This window comes from Eucyclogobius newberryi, unplaced genomic scaffold, assembly GCF_026437365.1.
Source record: "Eucyclogobius newberryi isolate DKJ021-1_F unplaced genomic scaffold, fEucNew1.0.hap1 SCAF_2, whole genome shotgun sequence".
NCBI lineage: Eukaryota > Metazoa > Chordata > Actinopteri > Gobiiformes > Gobiidae > Eucyclogobius > Eucyclogobius newberryi.
The window spans coordinates 46130235-46157740 of NW_027315834.1; the positions used below are offsets into that span (position 1 = coordinate 46130235).

General features: G+C 42.4%; 2 protein-coding genes across 4 annotated transcripts in view; one reads left to right on the forward strand and one right to left on the reverse strand.

Moving 5' to 3' along the window:
- Window positions 1–1024: 1024 nt before the first annotated feature.
- Window positions 1025–27506, forward strand: part of LOC140366988 (uncharacterized) — a 51604-nt gene continuing 25122 nt past the window's right edge. Inside the window, exons 1-2 of the mRNA XM_072453263.1 lie at window positions 1025–1147; window positions 6355–6358. Coding sequence (XP_072309364.1) covers window positions 1040–1147; window positions 6355–6358 — 112 coding nt within the window. The 5' untranslated portion in view covers window positions 1025–1039. The remainder of the gene's footprint in view (window positions 1148–6354; window positions 6359–27506) is intronic.
- LOC140366990 (uncharacterized) lies at window positions 10467–26956 on the reverse strand. 3 transcript variants are annotated; one of them, XM_072453266.1, is made up of 3 exons: window positions 26862–26956; window positions 20825–22403; window positions 10467–11968 (listed from the first exon to the last, which is right to left on the reverse strand). In XM_072453266.1, exons 2-3 carry the CDS (start codon window positions 22380–22382, stop codon window positions 11250–11252), a joined length of 2277 nt encoding a protein of 758 aa, XP_072309367.1. In that variant the 5' UTR covers window positions 22383–22403; window positions 26862–26956; the 3' UTR covers window positions 10467–11249. The 3 variants fall into 3 exon arrangements, with proteins under 3 accessions (XP_072309367.1, XP_072309368.1, XP_072309366.1); XM_072453267.1 differs by lacking the exon at window positions 26862–26956 and having other exon boundaries at window positions 10467–11900; window positions 20925–22397; XM_072453265.1 differs by lacking the exons at window positions 20825–22403; window positions 26862–26956 and adding an exon at window positions 13932–14017 and having other exon boundaries at window positions 10467–12119.

Genomic DNA, 27506 nt, shown 5'->3' on the forward strand with positions numbered 1-27506 from the left:
ATATTGAAAAATGTATACATAAATAATATTGTAGATGTAGTTTTAAACCCATGCTAATCTTAAATAGTCTGCTTATTTATGATATTGAAATTGTAATCCATGAAACAAGAGTATGACGTGACATTACATTGTTTGATACTTAAACCACTGACTCCACGCAGTTGGCCAGTTGAACTCTGTTATTACATATAGTGCTTTGAATGTTCTGGACACCATTGCTCCTACTGAGGCTAAAATGGTTAAAAATAAGCAGAATGTGCCATGGGAAAATGATGAATGGGTCAGGGCACAGAAAAGGGAGTGCCGCTGGGCCCAACGGAAATGGCTTAAGTCAAATGAGATTTGCAAAGAGAAGCTGAACATGTACAACCTCATTTTTATGTAGAACTAGGGAAAGATATTTTTCTGAAATAATTGGAAGCTGCAGTAACAACTGGCATGTCCTGTTTGCCACAGTAACAGATGAACAAACCCTCCATCATTGATGTCGCAACATATTTTTGACAAATCCTTTGCCAAAATGTTGAATGTAAACATGTTTAAATGACAGAGCTCTGGGTCAGAATGGTTTGATACTGTCGGTCCTCACCCAAAGCCAGAGCCTGTTACACTGTCCACATTCTTATAGAAACAATAAAGTCCTGTTCATTTCATAACTTACTGAAGCTTGTGAAAATTATTCTTATTTTTTCCGTAACAACACCACTCTCAACAGTGACAAGGAACTGACAAAAGAATAAGTTATTTATTTAACACTAATATTACTTTATGTGTTCTTTTTCTGTGTTTATGGCAGACCTAAAAGTCCATCAGAAGAATGGGGTTCACCTGTGACCAGTGTGGAAAGACATGGAAGTCTGCTTCTGCACTCAAGAGACACTACAAAACCCACACAGGAGAAAAGCCATATGAGTGTGACCAGTGTGGAAATAGTTTTTCTCAAGCAGGTGCTCTTAAGAAACACTCCAGAATCCACACTAGAGAGAAACCTTACAGCTGTGATGTTTGTGCAAAGGCATTTTCAAAATCAAGCAACTTAATGTCACACATGAGAATCCACACTGGAGACAAACCTTACAGCTGTGATGTTTGTGCGAAGGCATTTTCAGACTCAAGCCACTTAATAAGACACATGAGAATCCACACTGTTGAAAAGCCTTAGTTTTATCAGATGCTTGTGTTTTCATATCAAACTCCTGCTAATGTTCATGTTTTACGATAAATGAGCTTGTCATCTTGACACTGTTATTTAGAAAAACATGACGTTTTGACTCATCCAAGAGTCATTCTCAATCTGAGGATCTAGTTTGAGAGTGCAGATATTTATTCTACACTGAGTAGGCCCCGCCCACCAGGTGTAACCTACTGATGAAGGGTGTTTACAGTTTCACTTGAGATTACTCTCCTTTGTATCCTAACTGTAAAGGGCTATCAAACCCTTTTGTTAGCTGACTTTAGCTCCCTCATCACGGAGTACCTGATTAGCATCAGAATGGCCAGGGCTTCTCCCGCCCCATGGCTTCAATACACTATTGTAGATGACAGGATGTTGAACCTTAAACTTCCTTTTCTGTTCAAAGAGGGATTCTCTTTCTGAACAAAATGGCCTCTGTAGGACATATGTGTCCAAAGAGACCTTTAAAAGACATGACCTTTTCATCATTCAAGACACTGTTGCAGAAAGCAAAGCAAAATGTTGGATGAGGGGAAGAATGTTCCCCATCCCCCATGGACCAACAACACTGTCTTCACCACACCCCCCTCCCCCCTTTGGGTCAACACCTCTGATAAAGAACACAGAGGACACCAAATGGGTCCAACGACGTGACCCCTGTGGAGAAGTGGAATCGTCCACTGTAACAAATCCTTTTGTTCTGCTGGATGGAAACTTTCTCAGGATGAAGTCCTTAATGACTGTATTTCACATTTAAAGTGACTTAACGTTGCAGTATTGACATTGACATTGTTGCAGTATTTTGTTATGGTTACATGTCATTTTGCTGGTTTAAGTTATAGGCACGCCCACTCTAGGCCACACCTCCAAGGTCAGATAAAAAGACCATTGAGCCTCTGCTCGCTCCTCTTCTTGATCTGAACCTCTATCAGGACACACCAGGTTGTAGATCCCAGGGGCCCCTCCATTGTCCCCCACGTCTCAGCGTCATGCTGCATCGTTGGACTCGTCAGAAATCTTCTAATGCTAAACTCTGAGCAAATACCAGCGCCACAGACGGCTCTAAGATCCCAAAAGATCTCTGAGGAGGCCTTGATCCACATCTGAGCCTTCTCTTGGACACATGAGACCTGAGAGTGGCTGAAACTTGCAGAGTGGCATTAAAGTCAGGTTCCATCCAGATCATTTTAGAATTAATCAAAACTTCCTTTTCACTACCAGCATTTCTTTAAACTAAGTCCAGGCCTCGCTTGTGTAATGAATGTGCAATGAATTGCTGTGATATTTTAGTTTATTTGACCTCACACATCATTCTGGTTTATAGACCTTTTTATTGATCTTTTTTAGAGTTATAATTGTCAGTGAATGAATCGAGTTCTCCCATTCAGAAAATGAGACTCAGTAGTTATTAATCTAAACACTCTTAATAGAAGAACTCTTATAAACAAAAACTCTTATAAACAAAAACTCCTATAGACAAAACCTCTCATTTCCTAATAAAGAATGGAGGGGAAAAATAAAGAGAAAATAAAATAAAAACAGCTAGTGTAAGACAAAATAATACTAATAATAATGGTAAAATAAACACTCTATTTACATCAGTTATATGCACATGAATGTGACATTATTGCATATGAGTATGACAGTAATTGTACATGAATAAGTGTCATGGAATCAGACATGCACCGATGCTATTCCGTAACACATAGAGAACACAATTCAACTTAGAATATGAAACGACACAGAAATATCAGACATTTGTATGGCAAGCTTGGGAGAAAACGCGGGGACTGATCATGCAAGCTGTGGTACGCAGCCTGCGTGATCCTCCTGCGTCTCACCCTGTTTTTTCCCATGCTGGTTGGTTTTATTAGATATTCTGGAATAGGCGGGTCACATTTCTCATTGGTCAGCCTCACATCAAGGCACTTGGTATTTTTCCTAGAGATCAAGCCTTGGGTAAACATTACCCAAACTCCTCTGGGCTGTCACCCCCCCTCCTGGGGCAACATCCTTTGGCCCATCTTTACGACCCCTTCACAAATGCAGTTTGTCACACACCCGTTCTTCTCTTAGACTAATGATGCAGATAAAATATCACTATTATGCAGATAAAATACATCACAGAAATATAATCATATTCACATTTTATCACAATAAGACAGTATTGCACATGGTTAAGTCAGTCAGTATTGCATATGTTCAGGACTAACAGTGTTTGTTGTAGAGTCTGACAGCAGCAGGAAGGAAAGACCTGTGAAACATCTCTTTCACACAGCGAGGGTGAATCAGTCTCTCATTGAAGCTGCTCTCCAGAGTGGACAGAGTGTCCTGCAGGGGGCGACACTCATGGTCCAGCATAGATGTGAGTTTAGCCAGGACCCTTCTGTCCCCCACCTCCTGCACCGAGTCCAGAGCACAGCCCAGGACGGCGCTTTGTCCAGCTTCTTCCTCTCCCTCTCTGTGATGCTGCTGCTCCAGCAGGCCACACCTACAGGAGCTGATGCCACCACAGAGTCAGAGAAGGTCTTTAGGAGTGGCCCTGTCACTCCAAAATACCTGAGTCTCCTCACTCTACCTCCTCCGACTCTTCCTGTACAGTGCGTCTGTGTTATGAGTCCAGTTCAGTTTGTGGTTCAGATGAACACCCAGGTACTTGTATGAGTCACTCTCTCAATGTCCCGTCCCTGGATGTTCACTGGTGAGGGGGCAGCAGAGTGGCGTCTGCAGAAGTCCACCACCATCTCCTTGGTCTTCCCCACATTGATGAGGAGGTGGTTCCACTGACACCAGTCCACAAAGTCCTGCTCCAGTCCTCTACTGCTGTGGAAAAATATAATCTGGCCCTTTGCTTTTTAACTTTCAATCCTATTTTCAATTGGATTTAGTTCTAACACTGTCAACAGCCTGACACAACTCCTCTTGGCCTGGAAATTTACATGTCCGGACCTCCTGGAGTGACTAGTGAAAGTCTCACGTTCTGTTTCACACTAGGACAAAGCCAGCAAGACATGTGAATTGAATTGATGCAAATGTTATGTACTGTCTCCTTCCTGAAACCCCTGTTTCTTTTATGTCCCATTTGCTCCTTGATTCCTTTGTACCTGAGAGAGCAGTGACCGGGAACTTCTGTGTGTGTGTGTGGTCATGTGACCATCTGTGATTTAGGGAAGGGGACAGACGTGGGACGGGGGGACTTGGGAGACACATATTTTGGGGAGCAGGCAAGAGACAGACGCGTGGACTCAGCCTTCTTTGAGAATGGCCGAGTCCACACGAGTTTCTTTCTGATGCAGCCACAAGATTAAACAGTTTACTTTTGAAAACGAGACAACTTGCTTCTTTGTCTTATCGAGAGATTTTTGCCACCACAGTACTCCGCATCATCGCCGTCCGTGATGAGTCCGATGATGGCAGAGTGGTCAGAGAACTTCTGCAGGACACAGCTGTCCGTGTCATGTCTGAGGTCTGCAGTGTAGAGGGTGAAGAGAAAGGGCGCAAGGACCGTGCCCTGGGGCGCCCCCACATTGCAGGTCCCCCACACTGCAGGTTCCACACACTGCAGGTCCCCCACACTGCAGATCCGAGTGTCAGACACACAGTCCCGGGCTCTCACAAACTGGGGTGGGTCTGTGAGGTAGTCCAGGATCCACTCTGCAGGTCGTACTCCACACCAGCCGTCTCCAGCTTGTCCCTCAGGAGCAGCGGCTGGATGTTGTTGAAGGCGCTGGAGAGATGAAAGAACAGGATCCTCACAGAGCTGCCAGGCTTCTCCAGGTGAGAGAGAGAGCGGTGCAGCAGGGAGATGTGTTAACTATTTAGGCAGCCATTTTATAAATGACATTAAAAATAAATGGCAAAGAGAGGGTCATTTTGTCCTGACTGACGAGAAATGGGAAAATATATGAACATCCAAGGACCACTATGGAGTTCTGGGACTGTCCTGATGCTCAGAAGTACTGGACTGAGATCAATAAAGCTTTAAAGACAATTTATGACATTGTCGTTCCACTAGATTTCAGAACCATTTACTTGGAACTCCAAACTCCTTACATGGACATAATAAACAGATCTGGAGCAGTGAAAAAGGCTTTCACAAAACAGTGGATGACATCGTACTGGACATTCACAAAATGGAAAAATCACATTCAAAGTCAATTTGAAAATGGACAAATTTGAGGGACTGTGGACAAAGTGGGACGATTGTTTTATTTGACATGTGCCTTGGTTTCTATGTTTTTTCAGGATGTCTAAGACTGATCTATATTTATGTCAGTTGTTCTCTCTGCTCTTGTTTTTTTTACTGTTTGTTTCTTGTTTATTCACTGTTAAAAAAGAAACAGTAAAGTCCTCTTCATTTCATAACGCACTGAAACTTGTGAAAATGACATTTTTTCCCATGACATCACCACTCTCAACTAGAGCTGCAGCTATTGATTATTTTAGTCATCGAGGAATCTATTGTTTTCTTCGATTAATCGAGTAATCAGTTCAGTTTTTTTTTACATTCCATAATCCATTTTGAAAAGGTGGAGCCACTCTGCTGTGGGTGGGGCCACTCTGCTGTGGGTGGGGCCACTCTGCTGTGGGCCACTCACATGCTGAGTAAGACTGAATGTTTCAAGTACAGCATCAACCAGCTCTTTAGCGTTTCCGTTACAAATATATCCACATGCACATTAAAATCACCTGTAATGACCAAACCATCAAAGTCTGTGCGACTGAAACATCTCAGTAAAATCATCACTAAAACGTTGGCAGTGCTGGAGAGGCTTGTATAAAATAATGAAGAGAATGGATGGAGACTGTTTTAGTTCCATTTTAAAGGAGACCCACCCCAAAACACAACCTGTGGGTAATTATTTAATCTCTAAAGAATCAGAATAGTTTATTGCCATTTAACAATGAACACAATTCACAGATATAGGAACTTGTCCTGGCGGTCGGTGCAACACAAACATAACACTGAACAATAAATACAAAAACAATGGACAATAAATTATTATCGGGTATTAAAATGGGTAGGTAGAGTTAAAAATAGACATATGTGGTGCAATAAAAGTGGACAGTGCAGTGAGTGCAAAGTGCTTAAGAAGTGTTCATGAGTACAACGGCAGAGGGATAGAAACTTCTTATGACTGGAGGTTCTGGTCCGGATGGACCGTAGCCTCCTGCCTGAGGGGAGTGGCCTCCTGCCTGAGAGGAGTGGCCTCCTGCCTGAGGGGAGTGGCCTCCTGCTTGAGGGGAGCGGCTCAAATAGTCCATGTCCAGGGTGAGAAGGGTCGGCTGTGATTCGACCTGCACGTCCTAGAGTCCTGCAGACGTACAGGTCCTGCAGAGATGGAAGGTGGCGGCCGATCACCTTCTCAGCAGAGCGCACAATGCGCTATAGTCTCTGTTTGTCCCTGGCTGTGGCTCCAGCGTACCACGCGGTGATGGAGGAGGTGAGGATGGACTCGAGGATGGTCGTGTAAAACTGCACCATCATCTCCACTGGCAGCTTTGCTTTTTTCAGCTGCCGCAGGAAGTACATCCTCTGCTTCCCGGTGAGGGAGCTGATGGTGGGCTCCCACTTGAGGTCCCGGGTGATACCGAGAAAGCAAAGGGAGTCCACAGTGGAGATGGGGGAGCCCGAGATGGTGATGGGGGGCTTTACCTTTCCTGAAGTCCAGGATCATCTCCACTGTTTTCTGGGCGTTGAGCTCCAGGTTGTTACCGCTGCACCAGGACACAAGCCGGTCCACCTCCCTCCTGTAGGCAGACTCATCCCCGTCCGAGATGAGGCCAATGAGGGTGATGTAGTCCGCAAACTTGATTAGTTTTATGGAGGCGTGGCTGGAGGTGCAGCAGTTTGTGTACAGGGAGAAGAGCAGGGGAGAAAGTACGCAGCCCTGTGGGGCTCCTGTGCTGATGGTCCGTGTGTCCGAGACATTCTTCCCCAGCCGCACGCACTGCGTCCGATCAGTCAGGAAGTTGGTGATCCACCTGCAGGTAGAATGAGTGCTCCCCCTGCAGGTGGAGTGGAGTGAGTGCTCCCCCTGCAGGTGGAGTGAGTGCTCCTCCTGCAGGTGGAGTGAGTGCTCCCCCTGCAGGTGGAGTGAGTGCTCCCCCTGCAGGTGGGGTGGAGTGAGTGCTCCCCCTACAGGTGGAGTGGAGTGAGTGCTCCCCCTACAGGTGGAGTGGAGTGAGTGCTCCCCCTGCAGGTGGAGTGAGTGCTCCCCCTGCAGGTGGAGTGGGGTATGTTGAGCTGGGAGAGCTTGTCCTGGAGCAGAGCAGGAGGATGGTGTTGAATGCCGAGCTGAAGTCCACAAACAGGATCGTGGCGTAGGTTCCCGGGGAGTCCAGATGCTGCAGGGTGAAGTATAGTGCCAGGTTGATGGCGTCGTCCACAGACCTGTTGGCTCTGTAGGGGAACTGCAGGGGGAGGTGGGGGGGACCGGGGTTGGGATGGCAGAGGTGGCCACAGTGGGGGAGGGGGAGTCAAATCTGCAGAAGAAAGTGTTAAGTTGTTGTTCCAGTTTTATATCGTCCACAGCAGGGGGGGGGCGTGGGGCTTGTAATTTGTGAGAAGCCGGAGCCCACTCCACACAGAGGCGGGGTTGTTGTCAAAGAACTGCTGCTTCAGACGCGTACTGTGGCGGGCTCTAGCTCTCGATACCTCCCTGCTAAAGTGGGAGGTACTTTGCCTCTTTGTAGCGTTCTCTGTCACCGGCCCTGTGTGCTGCCTCTTTCTGCCGCCTTAACTGTCTCAGTTTGGGTGTTAACCAGGGTTTGTTGTTGTTGAACGTGACTTTGGTGTGGGTATGATGCTGTCCTCACAGAATTGAATGTATGATGTCACAGTGTCCGTGTACTCATCCAAACCATCTGTGGCAGCTCTGAACACCTCTGTCTGTAATGTCCAAAAACGCGCGTAGCTCCTCCACTGCCTCATTGGTGCACCTCTTAGAAGTCCTCACTACAGGTTTACAGAGTTTTAGCCTCTGTACGTGGTCTGATGCGTCCAGCGCGGCTTGGGGCACAGCACGGAAGGCATTATTGATGGTTGTGTAGCAGTGATCCAGTGTGTTCTGCTCTCTGGTCGGGACTTTAATACACTGTCTGTCTTGCACAGACTCCACCCCCATTTTGTTTTTTCGTGTTTCAGATTCAAACTTAACGTTGGGTGGAGCAGATTCTATTAGAACTACATTTCCTGTGTTTTTGTCAAGCCATGTTTTAGTTAAAACATAAACTCAAGATTAAGAATAATTCAAATTAAAGCCGCACGCGGCGATAAAGGCCCTCGCCCCCCTTGCGACCGCGGGGTACTTGCCTGCATGACGTCAGCTTTAAGATTGTTTGTACCAGTCCACAGATAATCAGAAAGTAAACAGAAAGAACATCGTGACCCATATGTCTCTCCTTCACTCTGGAACTCCTCCAGGTTTCTACTTTTTCCCAAGGAAGTTTTTTTGTAGTTTTTCCTGGCCGAGAAGGAGGGTCTAAGAACAGAGGACCCTGGGACATCGTCCCTCGCCACCACAGACATTGTCTAACTCCATCGCCACCACAGACACTGTCTGACTCCATCGTCACCACAGACATTGCTGATTCGGCCCTCAGAGGCGACTGGTGTTGTGATTTTGGGCCTTACAAAAATAAATTGAATTGAATTGAATATGATGAATAGGACACAAAAATATAATATAAATGCATGACAATAATTTTGTCAATATTCACAATTCCCCCTTTTGATCACATCCACATGTGATCACACTAAAGAGGCGCCAGACGCAACCTCACAAAATAATAGAACGTAAACCCCCCAAAAACAAATTAAATGTTTAAAAATCAATTTCAAATATTATATAAATCAGCAAATCCATAAAAGAAAACATTTAATAAAAATAAGCCATCATGGACATAAAACTGTGTGAGGCAATCCTCAATTAAAGCAGATTAGATTTGTCAGATTCAGGATGAACTGTAGGAGTCTTGTCATCATCAGAGTCAGATTCACGCTTGGCAGCGTAATAGTCAGCGTGTGTCATCAGGGTCAGAAGATGTGCAGGTTGTTTAGTAAGAGCAGATGTAATCAAACTTTCTACAAATTATCTAAGACAGCACAGCATCCAATAACAATCAATACATGGGCAATAACAATAATATTGGTGAAGAACAGAAATAGTGTCAGCCCAGGGCCCAAAGATGTGGTATAACCAGGGAGACCACAAGGGGCAAGGGTGGTGGTAGATGATTCTGGCTTGACATGGGTTGACTCATATTCATCATTTGTGGTCTTTGAAAGTGGCCAGGTTGGTTTGGGGCCATTTGGCGTTGACCTCTTTGTGTTTGCCCTTGGGGGCCGTTTCGAACCCAATGCCCAGTTCCAAAACAGTTTAAGCACTGATCAGGAGTCACGCTGAACCCGTTTTGTCCTCTTCCAGCTCCTGCCCCACGTCCTCTTCCACGAGAGAATGTGTTACGTCCACGTCCTTGATTGTAGATGATTACTGAAGCAGGTGTGTTGTTCTTTGGTCCTGTGGCGGATGGGACTGTCTGTGATTGTGTCATAGTGAGTTGTACCTGTCCCATGACCATTTTAATCACCATAGCAAGCTGTTGGATAAAATCTGACACTGGATTCTCTTCTGTTGCCACAGTCATTACCTTGGCCGACTCATTTTCCTTTTTATCATTCACATCTTCTTGGAGCTTTTTAAGTTGTAGTTTGATCCCTTCCTCTTCCATTTTTTCAATATCCTCAATCCGTCATTTCTTTTCCTTCAGGTACTTAGCAACATGATGTTGACAGTGGACATCAAACTCTTCTTCTGTTTTGCGCATCGTGATCCATATGATAAATATGACACAGAAATATATTTATAAATGTATGACAATGATTTGCTCAATATTCACTACCACTAAAGTCATACAGAAATGAATATGTGAAAGTGAATACATTAAAGCTCTAAGTTTATAAAGTATTCAAGAAATGTGCATCTCTTATAGCAGTTGTCACATCTTGTTGGGAATTAAGAGGAGCTTGTACATGAACTTCATTTTAATATCAAAGATGTGACTAATTTAACTCCTGACGCACAGTCAAACTTGAAAATCCATGTGTGAAAACAGAATCAGAAAACCTTTTATTGCCTTTGTCAGTGAACAAAAATCACAGACTAGGAACTTGCATTGGTGAGTGAATGATTGACAAAGCCTCAAAGTTATTGAAATTTTTATTAAAAATGTACAATGAATATTCAGAAAAATTCAATTGCCAAACTCAATTTTAATCATTAGTTGGAATTATTTTGGATTAGTTTGGGGTGAATGGGGTGTGGCCTAGAGTGGGCGTACTCTCAGTCAAACATATTCTTAATTTGGACAAATATTAATTAAACCAGCAAAATGACATGTAACCATAGCAACAAACTGCAACAATGTCAATGAACACATGATGAGCAGGTCATGAGGAAGTACATTAAATATGACAAAAACATTTCAAACACAATTCTTAACTAAAGCATGATTTAGTTACAAGTTTAGATCACACAGTAAACGTTAAGTCAGTTTAAATGTGAAATACAGTCATTAAGGACTTCCTCCTGAGAAAGTTTCCATCCAGCAGAACAAGAGGATTTGTTACAGTGGACGATTCCACTTCTCCACAGGGGTCAGGTCCTTCGACCCATTTGGTGTCCTCTGTGTTCTTCAGAGGTGTTGACCCAAAGGGGGGGAGGGGGGTGTGGTGAGGACAGTGTTGTTGGTCCATGGGGGATGGGGAAGATTCTTCCACCCATCCAACATTTTGCTTTGCTTTCTGCAACAGTGTCTTGAATGATGAAAAGGTCATGTCTTTTAAAGGTCTCTTTGGACACATATGTCCTACAGAGGCCATTTTGTACAGAAAGAGAATCCCTCTGTATTATATATCTGCAATCTCAAACTAGATCCTCAGATTGAGAATGACTCTTGGATGAGTCGAAACGTCCTGTTTTTCTAAAAAACGGTGTCAAGATGACGAGCTCATTTATCGTAAAACATGAACATTAGCAGGAGTTTGATATTAAAACACAAGTATCTGATAAAACTAAGGCTTTTCAACAGTGTGAACTCTCATGTGTCTTATTAAGCTGCTTGATACTGAAAATGTCTTTTCACAAAAATCACAGCTGTAAGGTTTCTCTCCAGTGTGAACTCTCATGTGTGATATCAAGTGGGCTAACTGGGAAAATGCCTTCTCACAAACATCACAGCTGTAAGGTTTCTCTCCAGAGTGGATTCTGGTGTGGGTCTTGAGATGACTTACTCGAGAAAAACGTTTCCCACACTGGTCACATTCATATGGTTTTTCACCTGTGTGGGTTCGGTAGTGAAGCGAGAGATCTTTTATTGTTTTAAAAAACATTTCACACTGGTCACACTTAAAAGGTTTCTCTCCAGTGTGGACTCTCATGTGTGATGTTAAGGTGCTTGAGTTTGAAAATGCCTTCTCACAAACATCACAGCTGTATGGTTTCTCCCCAGTGTGGATTCTCATGTGTGATATTAAGTTGCTTGACTGGGAAAATGCCTCCTCACAAACATCACAGCTGTAAGGTTTCTCTCCAGTGTGGATTCTGGTATGGGTCTTGAGAGCACTTGCTGTAGAAAAACTGTTTCCACACTGGTCACACTCGTATGGTTTTTCTCCTGTGTGGATTCTCATGTGTGATATCAAGTTGCTAGACTGGGAAAATGCCTCCTCACAAACATTACAACTGTAAGGTTTCTCTCCAGTGTGGATTCTGGTGTGGGTCTTGAGAGCACCTGCTTGAGAAAAAATGTGTCCACACTGGTCACACTCGTATGGTTTTTCTCCTGTGTGAGTTCTGTAGTGTGTCTTGAGTGCAGAAGCAGACCTCCATGTCTTTCCACACTGGTCACAGGTGAACCCCATTCTTCTGATGGACTTTTAGATCTGCCATGAACACAGAAAAAGAAGACGTAAAGTAATAATAGTGTTAAATAAAGAACTTAAAAACAAAACCATGTCTGTAGTTCTTTAAAGTCTCTGATCAGTTCTGGACACTAAAGTTCTCCTTAAGCGTGTTGTTTAGATCTTCCCCAGTGTCTTCACTTTTAGGACTCTTTTAGCAGCTTCAAGGACCATGTCCATTCTGTCCCACTTCTTTTTTAGACCAACTGAGCAAATAAGGATCATTGTATGAAACGCCAAGAGACACTTTCTCCAGTTTGATAAAGTCCTCCTTTTCTTCTTTCCCCGTTCAGTCTCCTCAGGCCACGCGTCCGGGCGTCTCGTCTCCTCAGGCGGGCGTCTCGTCTCCTCAGGCGGGCGTCTCGTCTCCTCAGGCGGGCGTCTCGTCTCCTCAGGCGGGCGTCTCGTCTCCTCAGGCGGGCGTCTCGTCTCCTCAGGCGGGCGTCTCGTCTCCTCAGGCGGGCGTCTCGTCTCCTCAGGCGGGCGTCTCGTCTCCTCAGGCGGGCGTCTCGTCTCCTCAGGCGGGCGTCTCGTCTCCTCAGGCGGGCGTCTCGTCTCCTCAGGCGGGCGTCTCGTCTCCTCAGGCTGGCGTCTCTCGTCTCCTCAGGCGGGCGTCTCTCGTCTCCTCAGGCGGGCGTCTCTCGTCTCCTCAGGCGGGCGTCTCTCGTCTCCTCAGGCGGGCGTCTCTCGTCTCCTCAGGCGGGCGTCTCTCGTCTCCTCAGGCGGGCGGCACGCCCCCTTGCGGCACACTATATTTCACGCCTCCTTACGCCACGCCTCCTCACACGTTATCTTGACATTCTTCTTCTAAGCTTCAGAATACAAGATTTTCTTTTCTTTCCTCAGATTATCAATCTGATCTTTCAGTTTTCTTCTTGGACGAACAGATGATCCGACTCTGTGATTCCCTTTACAATGGCAGCACGTTGGTTCTACCTCACGGAATATTCTACACTCTTCAAAATCACATTCATACTTTCCACAGTTTGCACATCTCTTTTTCCCTCTACACACCGTCACAACATGGCCATATTCTTGACAAGTAAAACATCTTACAGGAGGTTGTTCAAAAGGTCTTATTCCAGAGCAGATCTAATCCAAAAGAATCTTTTCCGGGAGTTCACCTCCAAATGTCAGGCAGATTGCCGTCCTGCTTAGTTCCATCCACAAAACGCTTCATACGTCGTACTCCACAAACACCATCAACATTGAGGAACTCATGTTCATTAAACGAGAGTGGAACTCTGCTGACGACGCCCTTCATCCTCGTGACTCCATCCAGTTCAAAGCATCTGACGGACCAATGTTTCAATCTTTCCAAAGCCAGTGCTTTTGCCTGCTGTCTCTTTGTTTTACACTTTATTATGACCTATGACCTTTCCTTGTTCTCCTGATGAAATGTATGTCTCCTATTTTGCTTCTTTTCTTTTGAGTTGAGTAGATTTGGTTCTCGTCACGGTCCGACTCCATTTGCGCCTCCATTGCGTCACTCCTCGCTCCTCGGTCTAGAGAGCGGAGAAGGTTTGGACGTGGTTCAAGTCAAACTATTTCACCAAACAACTCAGTAAAACACGCGCCGCGACTCGTTCTTTCCCCTCCCCCGTGTGACTCATCTGGACATCCTTCCACGCTTCCATCGTCCCCAGAGTTTGACTTTCATTTGCGTTGTTGTTTTAGGTTTGTAGCGTTAGCCGACTAGCTAACGTCACAAACAAGTTAAAACGTTGTCCTAAACGCTGGATATAAGTGAATGAAACACATTCCTGTACAAATATAATGTCATTCTCCACTTACCTTCGGCTGTGTTGAGCTGGAGCCGAACTTAAATGTCTTTAATTGAGAGGATTAGACAGAAGTCAGTAGCAGAGACAACAGCGTCCATCTTAGGTCAAAGGTTACTCCTTCTGACGTCATCAAGCAGCGACAAGCTGCAACACAAAGCAGTGGCGCCTCTTAGTGGAGCACATAGTAATGATCAGATGAAATCTCACATCTTCCTCTTTAGATGATTCACAACAGCAAAGTAAACATGGGAAACTGTTGTGTACAATCCCAAAAGAAAATATCATTGTGATTCAACTTTCAACTCAATTCTAATATATCATGAACAAAGTGGTTTTGTCTGACCCCCAGTTACTACCAGAAAGACACAGCATTACATGAATTACTCCATTACATTTATCTGCCACTTTCCCAACATGTCCCCATGTCATCTTTTATTTTTTTAAAACTATTTCTTGTTTTTGAAACACACAACAACAAAAAATACATCAAATTAAAAAAAAAAGATTTAAAGAATTAGGTCAGAAAAATAAATAAATAATGAGAGAAAAAAAAAAATATATACACACGTTCACATATATCCGCATAATTCATATACACATATTGCCTCTGATCAATGCACACATACATATTTACACACATGAATACATACATATCTCCATATGCACACATTACACACATTACACACATTACACACACCACACACATTACACACATTACACACACCACACACATTACACACACCACACACATTACACACACCACACACATTACACACACCACACACATTACACACATCACACACATTACACACACCACACACATTACACACACCACACACATTACACACATTACACACACCACACACATTACACACACCACACACATTACACACACCACACACATTACACACACCACACACATTACACACACCACACACATTACACACATTACACACATTACACACATTACACACATTACACACATTACACACATTACACACACACATTACACACATTACACACACATTACACACATTACACACATTACACACATTACACACACACATTACACACATTACACACACACATTACACACATTACACACACACATTACACACACACATTACACACACACATTACACACATTACACAAATTACACACATTACACACATTACACACACCACACACATTACACACACACATTACACACATTACACACACACATTACACACACACATTACACACATTACACACATTACACACATTACACACATTACACACACAACACACACAACACACACAACACACACAACACACATTACACACACATTACACACACATTACACACACCACACACATTACACACACACATTACACACACACACACATTACACACATTACACACACCACACACATTACACACATTACACACACCACACACATTACACACATTACACACACCACACACATTACACACACACATTACACACACACACACATACACATTACACACATTACACACATTACACACATTACACACATTACACACATTACACACATTACACACACACACACACACACACACACACGTTGAATTTGTCCATTTCCAGGTTGAGTCTGGCGGTTATTTTTTCCATGTTGCGTATGTCAGTTATGATGTCCGTCCAGTCCTTAACCGTCGGGGCCGCTTGGGTCATCCACTTTTTGTTATCGCCTTCTTCCCGGCGGCCAAAAGCATGTTCCATAGATATCCATCCATTATGTTCATGGCAGGAGTTTTGAGACCTAAATACATTGTTCCACATTTGAGTGGGATAGGGCTGTCAAAAATAGTCTGCATCGCTTTGTTAATTTGTCCCAACAGGACAGTCCCAAAACACATGGTAATGATCTGTCTCCCGGCAACCAGTCTCTCCAGCATCCGGCCCCTCCCTGTGAATAACGTACACTCTGACCTGGTGTTATGAAAAAAACGGGTCACATTTTTCCAACAAAATTCCCTCCAAACATGGACTTTGTGCTCCTCCACTATGATGTACATATTTCTTCCCACTCCTCATCCGTCAAAACAAAATGACCTTCCTTTTCCCATTTACTTGTAATATATTTAGTGGATTGGCTGTCCATGTCATTGATACATCCATATACTTCAGATACGATTCCCCTTGAGAGTCCCCTTTTATATGCTTTGATAAAGATTTCAGTAAGAGTATTGTAATTGTTGCTGCTTGGTTTTATAATAGCTCCTTATTTGTAAGTAGCTATAGAAGTTCTGTTTTTCCAGGCCAAAGGATGTTTTCCATCTGATTGTTTTTTACAATCTGGTCAAAAACTTTTATGCCTTTTGTTATCCAAATCTTGAATCTTAAGTCGGTGCGTTTGGCTTAAAGCTTTGATCATAAGCCAACCAGCTTAGTATTTTAATGTCTTTGTTCATTTTATATGTTTTGATTAGCTACTTCCATGTCGTAAGTGCAGATTTTACCCATGGGTCATTCAGCCGTTTGTCGTCTGCCAATAAGGCCTGCACAGGAACCTCTGGCACAGCATTGCATTCAATATGTTTCCATTGTGCCTCGTATTCTGGGTCACACCAGCAGTGCTCTGGTCTGGACTGAGATAAAGTTTTTTTTCAGACAGGGTAGGCCCCAAACACCTTTTTCTTTTGGTAGTTGTAGAGTCTTAAATCGGATACGGGGTCTTTTACCATGCCATATAAATCTGAAAATTGCTTTATTCCATTCATCAAATAGCCAGTTGGGAATAGGAATTGGCAGAGTCTGGAATAAGTAGAGAAATCTGGGTAAGACATTCATTTTGATTGATTCAATCCTTTGGCTTAGACTCAAATATGGTATAAGGTTCCATTTGTCAAGGTCTTTTTTATAGAAGAGAAGAGGGGAGTAAAGTTTTTCTGAAAGGTTTTGATGAGTCTTTATTGAGGGTTACACCTACATATTTGAGGGATTCTGTTTGCCATTTGATGATTTAACCATGTGCAATACCATCATATTCATGTGCAATACTGAATTAACCATGTGCAATACCTATAAATAAGAGTGTTCTATTTTGTTTTTTATTCAGTTTTACTTACTTACTAATAGTATTACCTAGTCTTGTGCTAGCTGTTTTTATTTTACTTTATTCTATTTTCATTATTTTATTATCTTATTTTTATCTTTATCTTTTTATTTTTATTTATCTATTTTATTTCCCCTCCTCCATTCCCTATTAATATATGAGAGGAGTTTTTGAAACTTCCTATAATCTGTCCTTTCCTCTGTATCTACTGCGTTGTAACAATGAAATTTCCCCTTGTGTGGACATTAAAGGATTATCTTATCTTATTTGGGTCAGTCATTTGAAATGTCAATGGGGGTTGCCAGTAAGATCAAATTTAGTTTTTTTGTATGTTCAGTTTGTATTCAGACATTGAGCCAATATCATCAAAAAGATGCATCACTGCAGGTTTAGAAAGCTCTGGTTTGTTCAAAAATAGTATTTATGTTCCATCCCGTAAATTGTTTCTGACTCTCTAATGAAGCCTGCGTAAATTCAGCCTGGAAGACCTAACTCCATCCATCTACGTCAAGGCCACCATGGAAGGACCCCTCTCCCCAGCGCCATCATCGCACTCAAGCGGGCGCCCGCCTGTCCGTCTGTGAGAGTCAGATCCCTCACTTCACCATGGACTCTCCCAGGTTTCTGCGCTTATCCCAAAGAGGTTATGCAGTTTTTCCTGGCCAAAGAAGGAGGGTGAAAGGTCAGGGGGCGTCTGCACCATGGCCCTCGCACCTGCTCCTCATCCCCAATCAACGCTCTCAAGTGACTCCTCCCCGCTCCAATCAGCGCCCAGGCGGTCACATTTAAGCCCTCAGGCAGATGGCTCGGCCGCTCAAACCGTACTGCGACCCACCGCCTCCCCAGCTCCTCCTCTGCATTCCCCTCATCCTCTACCTTCTCTTCACATCTACTACCACCAGTCTCCAGGCTCCGGGGGGAGACATCTAATACAAATAGATCATGGAGTGCCCATGATCGCAACGTCTTCCGCCGGGGTCTGAGCAATAAAGCTTGCTAAACAGTCCTTTCTCGTGGTCTCTGCGTCTCTCCAGGGTGAAATATATTGTGCCAATGATTCTAAATACAAAGCAAACAGGAGGGGGGACCAAGCACAGCCCTGCTTCACCCCTCTTTCCAGGGTCAGTGGGTCCGTCAAGTATCCATTCATTTTTATTCTTGATGTTGGACAATCGTAAAGAGCCTTAATGATTTTTATGTTTTGATCATCTATTTGAAATTTGCGCAAAACTTTAAATAAGTAAATCCAGTTTACAGAGTCAGTCGCTTTCTCAGCATCTAAACTCACGATGACAGCCTTGGTTTGTTGATCTTGTTTATAGTTCATTAAGTGTAGAGATCTTCGAATATTATCTTGTGTTTGTCGCTTGTTAATAAATCCTGTCTGGTCATTATGAATTAGATTTGGGAGTATTTGTTCCATTCTTTTGGAGATGATTGAGGTATATATATACGATAGTCCACATTTAGAATTGTCCAGTCAAGCATCCAGTCCAAGGACATGATGGCTTCCTTCCAGCTTGGGGGATCTGAGCTTTTTTAAGGGCCCAGTTAAACGTTGATAAAAGCAGTGAGTGTTTTTCCTAGAGCTTTGTACCACTCTGAAGTGAAACCGTCACTTCCTGGAGATTTATTGTTTTTTAGTCTTTTAATTGCGTCAGTTATTTTGGCCCCTAATTCTTTATTTTGTTCCTCAGTCATGATGGGCACATTAAGAGTATCCAGGAAAGATTGTATTTTTTCTTCATTGTTTTGTAGTGTTTGAGTAAAAGTTTTTTGTAGTAGGATTCAAATGTGGATTGTAGTTGGTCTTGTTTGGTCTGAATTATATTGTTCTTCATGTCTCAAATTTTTAAATTGTTCTCTCTGCCTGTTGTTTTTTAAGCTTCCAAGATAGTAATTTTGATCCACTTTCATCTTCTTTGTTTCTAAATTCTAATTTAAAAAAAATATTTCTTGTGAGGCCAGTTCATTAATCTCGCCTCTTTTCTCTTTTATTTCCTGTAGTATTTGAGGGTTTCTACTTTCTGCATGTTTAGCTTCTAAAAGTTTAAATTTGTTCTGTTATTCCTCTTCCTAATTGCCTCACTACACTCCTTGTTCCACCATGGCACACACACCTTTTCTTTTGGGCCTTTCCTCTCTGGAATATATAACTGAACATTACACGCAATCATTTCACACAAACTGTTGTTCCACTCATCTACTGCACCTTCATTAACCTTATCTAGGTCTTTGCAACAAGCTTCTGCAAATTCATCCCATTTAGCTCGACTAAACTCCGTCACATCCGGTGAGAAAAGAAAACACATAGAAACAATCTCTGCAAAGAGGAAAAACACATTTTAAATTATACCTTGATTTTCTTTGTTAAATACAAATCAGAGTAAAGCTGGTGTTGGAGGATGGTCTGATTGACACTAGTTTGAGAATTTGTTGCTTTTGACAATATTTTTTAAATGTCACTGAAATATATAGATGTATTAATATGTAGATTAGTTTTAGGATATGTGTTTATTTGTGGGTTTGGAGAACAAACTGACTTCTTTCCAGAATGATTGATTTGACTGGAAATAAGTGGGTGACAGTTTTCTTTTGAGGTACAACATATCTAGCAGCTTGAGAGCTCCTTTTATCACATGTGGACAACATTGAATAAATAAAGTAGACTGAATAAATCAGCAGCTGTCCACAGGGGTGATGTTTGTCAGGGGCCCAAGTATATATATGCCTACCACTAAAGTCATACAGAAATGAACATGTGAAAGTGAATACATTAAAGCTCTTAGTTTATAAAGTATTCAAGAAATGTGCATCTCTTATTGCAGTTGTCACATCTTGTTGTGAATTTGGAGGAGCTTGTACATGAACTTCATTTTAATATCAAAGAAGATGTGACTAACTTATCTCCTGATGACGTGGACGCACAGTCAAACTTGAAAATCCATTTACATGTGTGAAAACAGAATCAGACAAATTGCCTTTGTCAGTGAACAAAAATCACAGACTAGGAACTTGCATTGGTGAGTGAATGATTGACAAAGCCTCAAAGTTATTGAAGATTTTTTTTTTTTTTTTTGTCAAAGTAGTTTTTATTAAAAATGTACATTGAATATTCAGAAAAAAATCAATTGCCAAACTCTATCCTAATCATGAATTGGAACTATTTTGGATTAGTTTGGGGTGAATGGGGTGTGGCCTAGAGTGGGCGTACTCTCAGTCAAACATATTCTTAATTTGGACAAATATAAGTTAAACCAGCAAAATGACATGTAACCATAACAACAAACTGCAACAATGTCAATGAACACACATCATGAGCAGGTCATGAGGAAGTACATTAAATACGACAAACACATTTAAAACACAGTTCTTAAGTCAAACTAAACTAAAGCATGATTTAGTGACAAGTTTAGATCACACAGTAAACGTTAAGTCAGTTAAAATGTGAAATACAGTCATTAAGGACTTCATCCTGAGAAAGTTTCCATCCAGCAGAACAAGAGGATTTGTTACAGTGGACGATTCCACTTCTCCACAGGGGTGGGTCGGTCCCCCTTCAAAGGGGGAGGCGGTCCACCTGGTGGGCGGGGGCCTACTCAGAGTAGAATAAATATCTGCGTTCTCAAACTAGATTGGCAGATTTAAAATGACTCTTGGATGAGTTGAAAGGTCCTGTGTCTCTAAAAAACAGTGTCCAGATGACGAGCTCATTTATCGTAAAACATGAACATTAGCAGGAGTTTGATATTAAAACACAAGTATCTGATAAAACTAAGGCTTTTCAACAGTGTGGATTCTCATGTGTTTTATTAAGTTGCTTGACTGGGAAAATGCCTTCTCACAAACATCACAGCTGTAAGGTTTCTCTCCAGTGTGGATTCTGGAGTGGTTCTTGAGATGACTTGCTTGAGAAAAAACGTTTCCACACTGGTCACACTCATGTGGTTTTTCTCCTGTGTGGGTTCGACTATGATTGGATAGGTTAGTTGATGATCTAAAAGCCTTTTCACACTGGTCACACTTAAAAGGTTTCTCTCCAGTGTGGATTCTCACATGTTTTATTACGCTACTTGAGTTTGAAAATGCTTTCCCACAAAAATCACAGCTGTAAGGTTTCTCTCCAGTGTGGACTCTTGTGTGTTTTATTAAGCTGCTTGATCTTGAAAATGCCTTCTCACAAATATCACAGCTGTAAGGTTTTTCTCCAGTGTGGATTCTGGTGTGGGTCTTGAGAGCATCTGCTTTAGAAAAACTGTTCCCACACTGGTCACACTCATATGGTTTTTCTCCTGTGTGAGTTCTGTAGTGAAGCAAGAGCTCTTTTGATGTTTTAAAAGCCTTTTCACACTGGTCACACTTAAAAGGTTTCTCTCCAGTGTGGATTCTCATGTGTGTTATTAAGCTGCTTGATACTGAAAAAGCTTTATCACAAATATGACAGCTGTAAGGTTTCTCTCCAGTGTGGATTCTCATGTGTGTTATTAAGCTACTAGATACTGAAAATGCCTTCTCACAAACATCACAGCTGAATGGTCTTTCTCCGGTGTGGATTCTGGTGTGGGTCTTGAGAGCACTTGCTGTAGAGAAACTAGTTCCACACTGGTTACAGTTGTATGGTTTTTCTCCTGTGTAGGTTTGGTAGTGAAGCGAGAGCTCATCTGATGTCCTAAAAGTATTTTCACACTGGTCACACTTAAAAGGTTTCTCTCCCGTGTGGATTCTCATGTGTGTTATTAAGGTGCTTGATACTGAAAATGCCTTCTCACAAACATCACAGCTGTAAGGTTTCTCTCCAGTGTGGATTCTCATGTGTGATATTAAGCTGCTTGATACTGAAAATGCCTTCTCACAAACATCACAGCTGTAAGGTTTTTCTCCAGTGTGGATTCTGGTGTGGGTCTTGAGAGCACTTGCTGTAGAAAAGCTGTTTCCACACTTGTCACACTTAAAAGGTTTCTCTCCAGTGTGGATTCTCATGTGTTTTTTGAGATTACTTGCATGAGAAAAACTGCTTCCACACTGGTCACACTTGCATGGTTTTTCTCCTGTGTGAGTTCGGTAGTGAAGCGAGAGCTCATTTGATGTTTTAAAAGCCTTTTCACACTGGTCACACTGAAAAGGTTTCTCTCCAGTGTGGACTCTCATGTGGCATACTAAGCCGCCTAACTGGGAAAATACCTTCTCACAAACATCACAGCTGTAAGGTTTTTCTCCAGTGTGGATTCTGGTGTGTTTCTTTAGATCACCTGCTGTAGAAAAACGTTTCTCACACTGGTCACACTCATATGGCTTTTCTCCTGTGTGAGTTCTGTAGTGAGTCTTGAGAGCAGAAGCAGACCTCCATGTCTTTCCACACTGGTCACAGGTGAACCCCATTTTTCTGATGGACTTTTAGATCTGCCATGAACACAGAAAAAGTAAAAAATTGTGTTAAATAAAGAACTTATACTTTTGTCAGTTCCTTATCACTGTTGAGAGTGGTGTTGTTATGGAGAAAATAAGTCATTTTCACAAGCTTCAATGAGTTATGAAATGAACAGGACTTTACTGTTTCTATAAGAATGTGGACAGTGTAACAGGCTCTGGCTTTGGGTGAGGACCGACAATATCAAACCAGTCTGACCCAGAGCTCTGTCATTTAAACATGTTTACATTCAACATTTAGGCAAAAAGATGTTGAACATCAATGATGGAGGGTTTGTTCATCTGTTACTGTGGCAAACAGGACACGCCAGTTGTTACTGCAGCTTCCAATTATTTCAGAAATTCAAAAAACATTGTTCCCTAGTTCTACAGAAAATGAGGTTGTACATGTTCCACTTCTCTCTGTAAATCTCTTTTTGAACCTGGAGCTTTGTCTTGCACCATTTCCGTTGGGCCCGGCGGCACTCCCTTTTCTGTGCCCTGACCCAATCATAATTTCTTCATGGCGCCTTCTGCTTATTTTTAACCATTTCAGGGCTCTGAATAAGCGGTATTGCATCGCAAAATGTGACACAATTTCCCCAAATGTGAGAAAAGTGTTGTTGTATTGCAGCTTTTGCGATACAAAAACTTGTGTTCAATTGTAAAACCAAAGCTCCTAAAAAAGCACTGATCACTCGTCAATCAATCCGCCAACAACGGCGTGACCAGGCTGCGAAATAGACGGGGGCCCGGGGTTTGAATTAGGAGGGGGCCCGCCGTGTTCCTGTATCTAAATTCCTTAAAAAAAAAATCAAGATTTAACTAGTAATTTGGCCATATTTGGGGCATTTTCATCGCTTAAGTTTCATTTTGACAGACATGCCACTTCGCAGTATTCTCGCTTCTCATTGGCCGAGCGGTGTCGGTGATCAAATTTCGATTAAAGCGGGCATCTGATTGCGTTCGGATCGTGTTCGGTTGTACTCGGAAATGCCCGGTCTAATTTTGTGCCAAAAGTGATAGCTCGGTTGGCGGGCGTCAATCTACTCAGTCCACAATTCAGTCTTTTTAAAGTTGTTTGCAACATAAGCTGTGTCAATGTGGAAGTATCTAAGGGCCCCAAGGGCCCCGCCCCCTTTGGAGTTGTTAGCAACGGGGCAATGTATATATGTTAGTAGTTTATTTTGTAGGCTGTGATTTTATAAATAAAAAAAGATCTCCTTGTGTCAAATGTTGTAAACAGTATTTATTTTGTATCTAAGAAACATTATTATATTAAATTAAACAGTTTTAAAGATCATGATCTCTGGTTTATATGATTCAGTATTTGTGCTCTTCATATCAAATAAAAGATAAAAGTACTTTAAATTGTTTTACATGCTAATAACCAGGTTTAAAACAACAAATTGATCTTGTTCTTAAGACACTGCGCGCTTTGGGCACCTGAAATTGCTGGGGGCCCCACTGGCCCCTAACTTACGAAATCTATTTCTCAGCCTGCATGACACACTTGACGAGGTCCTACTGCTGTCACAGATCGCGTGTGTGAAAACTGGAGAGCGGGAGGAGCCGGCGGGAGAGCGGGAGGAGCCAGCGGGAGAGCGGGAGGAGCCAGCGGGAGAGCGGGAGGAGCCAGCGGGAGAGCAGGAGGAGCCAGCGGGAGAGCAGGAGGAGCCACCGGGAGAGCGGGAGAGCGGGAGGAGGCACCGGGAGAGCGATGAGAGGCTTTGACGAGCGTTTTGCTTGCTGGTCTGAACAGCTGCAAGTTCTCCGAGTTGATCTGGCGCTGTCCTCACAGCACGTTTGTGAAAGATGTTTGCTCATAAAACGATTATATGATGATATCCCATAAGCAAAGCGGGACATGTGTTTTTGGTTCCAAAAGTCTAAACAAACACCACTGCGCCTTCTCTGGTCTCATGTGTCGGTGAGATGATCTGGCCAGTTGAAGTTGTGGAGCGCTTACGTCCGCATGACACACAGCCAGATCAAGTGGATGGAGAGAGATGTGGTGGGCGTGGCTCAGACTGTTACGATGTCTTGGCAATCTTGTATTTTCATATTCATGATTTGTGTGACAGGAAGCATAGCATCACATTTTATTCATACAGAACAACACAGTGTGAACATAACGTTTATGGATGTTAAAGATGAAGTGTCTTCTGTCTACATGGATGCTTTATACTGAATGTTACTACTGTGTTTGCAGGAGGATTTGTCACTGATGACTTATGAACTGTATAACTGTATTTTACGAGGTATTGCTAAAGATGGAGTTTGAACTGTTAACAGTTTAGGAGGATTAGCTAATGATGAATTCTGTATAATGCACATATAGGCTGGAGATTTTTTGTATTTATAGTGTGAGAAGTGCTATTGTGTTCTGGTCTTTTCACTTGGAGATAAAAGTGCACTGTTCTTGTTTTAAATACATATGGATCAATACAAATGATGGATGAAATGATGAAAGGATGATCTTGCCACTAACCTATCAATTACATTTTCAGTATTCATTGGAACATAATACCCAGTTTCTGTAAAAATAAAATAAACACCATTTACAAAAGTTGTATTAAGCAGGATTGTAAGGTAACCTACAGACCATTGTGAATTGTTTAATTTTATTACATTCATTTTCTACCGCTTGTTCCTGTTAGGGTTCCATACTTAATACCAACAAAACATGGAAATACTTTTAACACCAACTAATAAGCCCATTAAAAAGGACTTATAGTAAATTAGAAGGTAGCTTGAAGAAGTAAGGTGTAAGTTTCTGTTGAAACAAACAACTTTTTCTACTTCAGGAATAGAATACATATCTGTTTTCCCGGTCTAAATTTGTAAATTGACAATGACTCTTGGATGAGAGTCGAAACATCATTTTTTTTCTAAACTGAGTCCAGATGAAACAACTGAAGCTTTTTCTACTTTTAACACCAACAGTTACGACCCAAATGAGCAAAGATTATATCCTAAATAAGGGGCATGGTTGAATGTGCTGAATCCAAGTAATGCATTATTTAAGCTGTAAATTATTACTTTTTTAAAAGGAATTAGCAATGTGTAAATCACTTTCAGAATCAGAATAGGGTTTATTGCCATTGTCAATTGGTCTGTAAGTTTGAGCCACGCCCACCACATCTCTCTCCATCCACTTGATCTGGCTGTGTGTCATGCGGACGTAAGCGCTCCACAACTTCAACTGGCCAGATCATCTCACCGACACATGAGACCAGAGAAGGCGCAGTGGTGTTTGTTTAGACTTTTGGAACCAAAAACACATGTCCCGCTTTGCTTATGGGATATCATCATATAATCGTTTTATGAGCAAACATCTTTCACAAACGTGCTGTGAGGACAGCGCCAGATCAACTCGGAGAACATACAGCTGTTCAGACCAGCAAGCAAAACGTGTGGTTTGTCACCGTGAGCGAACCAACAAGGACTCGTCACAGAGCCGTGTTGTGATGCCTGTGAGAGCACGTGTGAAGAGCACGTGTGAACGCAGTGATTGGAAACATTTGTGGAAACTACAAAACCAAACAATCCTGTGTTCGCTCATTTCCAGATCAGAGCCCCGCCCCCTCTCCCGCATCCGGAGAGTTAATCGAACCGGTGAGATAAACTCGGACACCGTCGCCCGCCGGTTTGCACATCTCTTTTTCCCTCTACACACAGTCACAACATGGCCATATTCTTGACAAGTAAAACAACTTTCAGGAGGTTGTTCAAAAGGTCTTATTCCAGAGCAGATCTAATCCAAAATTCCGGGAGTTCACCTCCAAATGTCAGGCAGATTGCCGTCCTGCTTAGTTCCATCCACAAAACGCTTCATACGTCGTACTCCACAAACACCATCAACATTGAGGAACTCATGTTCATTAAACGAGAGTGGAACTCTGCTGACGACGCCCTTCATCCTCGTGACTCCATCCAGTTCAAAGCATCTGAAGGACCAATGTTTCAATCTTTCCAAAGCCAGTGCTTTTGCCTGCTGTCTCTTTGTTTTACACTTTATTATGACCTATGACCTTTCCTTGTTCTCCTGATGAAATGTATGTCTCCTATTTTGCTTCTTTTCTTTTGAGTTGAGTAGATTTGGTTCTCGTCACGGTCCGACTCCATTTGCGCCTCCATTGCGTCACTCCTCGCTCCTCGGTCTAGAGAGCGGAGAAGGTTTGGACGTGGTTCAAGTCAAACTATTTCACCAAAAAACTCAGTAAAACACGCGCCGCGACTCGTTCTTTCCCCTCCCCCGTGTGACTCATCTGGACATCCTTCCACGCTTCCATCGTCCCCAGAGTTTGACTTTCATTTGCGTTGTTGTTTTAGGTTTGTAGCGTTAGCCGACTAGCTAACGTCACAAACAAGTTAAAACGTTGTCCTAAACGCTGGATATAAGTGAATGAAACACATTCCTGTACAAATATAATGTCATTCTCCACTTACCTTCGGCTGTGTTGAGCTGGAGCCGTTGGAGTCAAACTTAAATGTCTTTTATTGAGAGGATTAGACAGAAGTCAGTAGCAGAGACAACAGCGTCCGTCTTTGGTCAAAGGTTACTCCTTCTGACGTCATCAAGCAGCGACAAGCTGCAACACAAAGCAGTGGCGCCTCCTAGTGGAGCACATAGTAATGATCAGATGAAATCACATCTCCCTCTTTAGATGATTCACAACAGCAAAGTAAACATGGGAAACTGTTGTGTACAATCCCAAAAGAAAATATCATTGTGATTCAACTTTCAACTCAATTCTAATATATCATGAACAAAGTGGTTTTGTCTGACCCCCAGTTACTACCAGAAAGACACAGCATTACATGAATTACTCCATTACATTTATCTGCCACTTTCCCAACGTGTCCCCATGTCATCTTTTCTTATTTTTTAAAACACTATTTCTTGTTTTTGAAACACACAACAACAAAAATACATCAAACAAAATAACCGATTTAAAGAATTAGGGCAGAAAAATAGATAAATAAATGATGAGACAAAAAAATACACACGTTCACATATATCCGCATAATTCATATACACATATTACCTCTGATCAATGCACACATACATATTTACACACATACACAGATTTA

Coding starts and splice junctions, on each gene's coding strand:
- LOC140366990 (XM_072453266.1), bottom strand. CDS start 22,382: ATGGGGTTCACCTGTGACCAGTGTGGAAAGACATGGAGGTCTGCTTCT. Junction 11,969..20,824: donor GAAGGCATTTTCCCAGTCAA/GCAACTTAATAA, acceptor TTTCTCAAGCAG/GTGCTCTCAAGACCCACACC.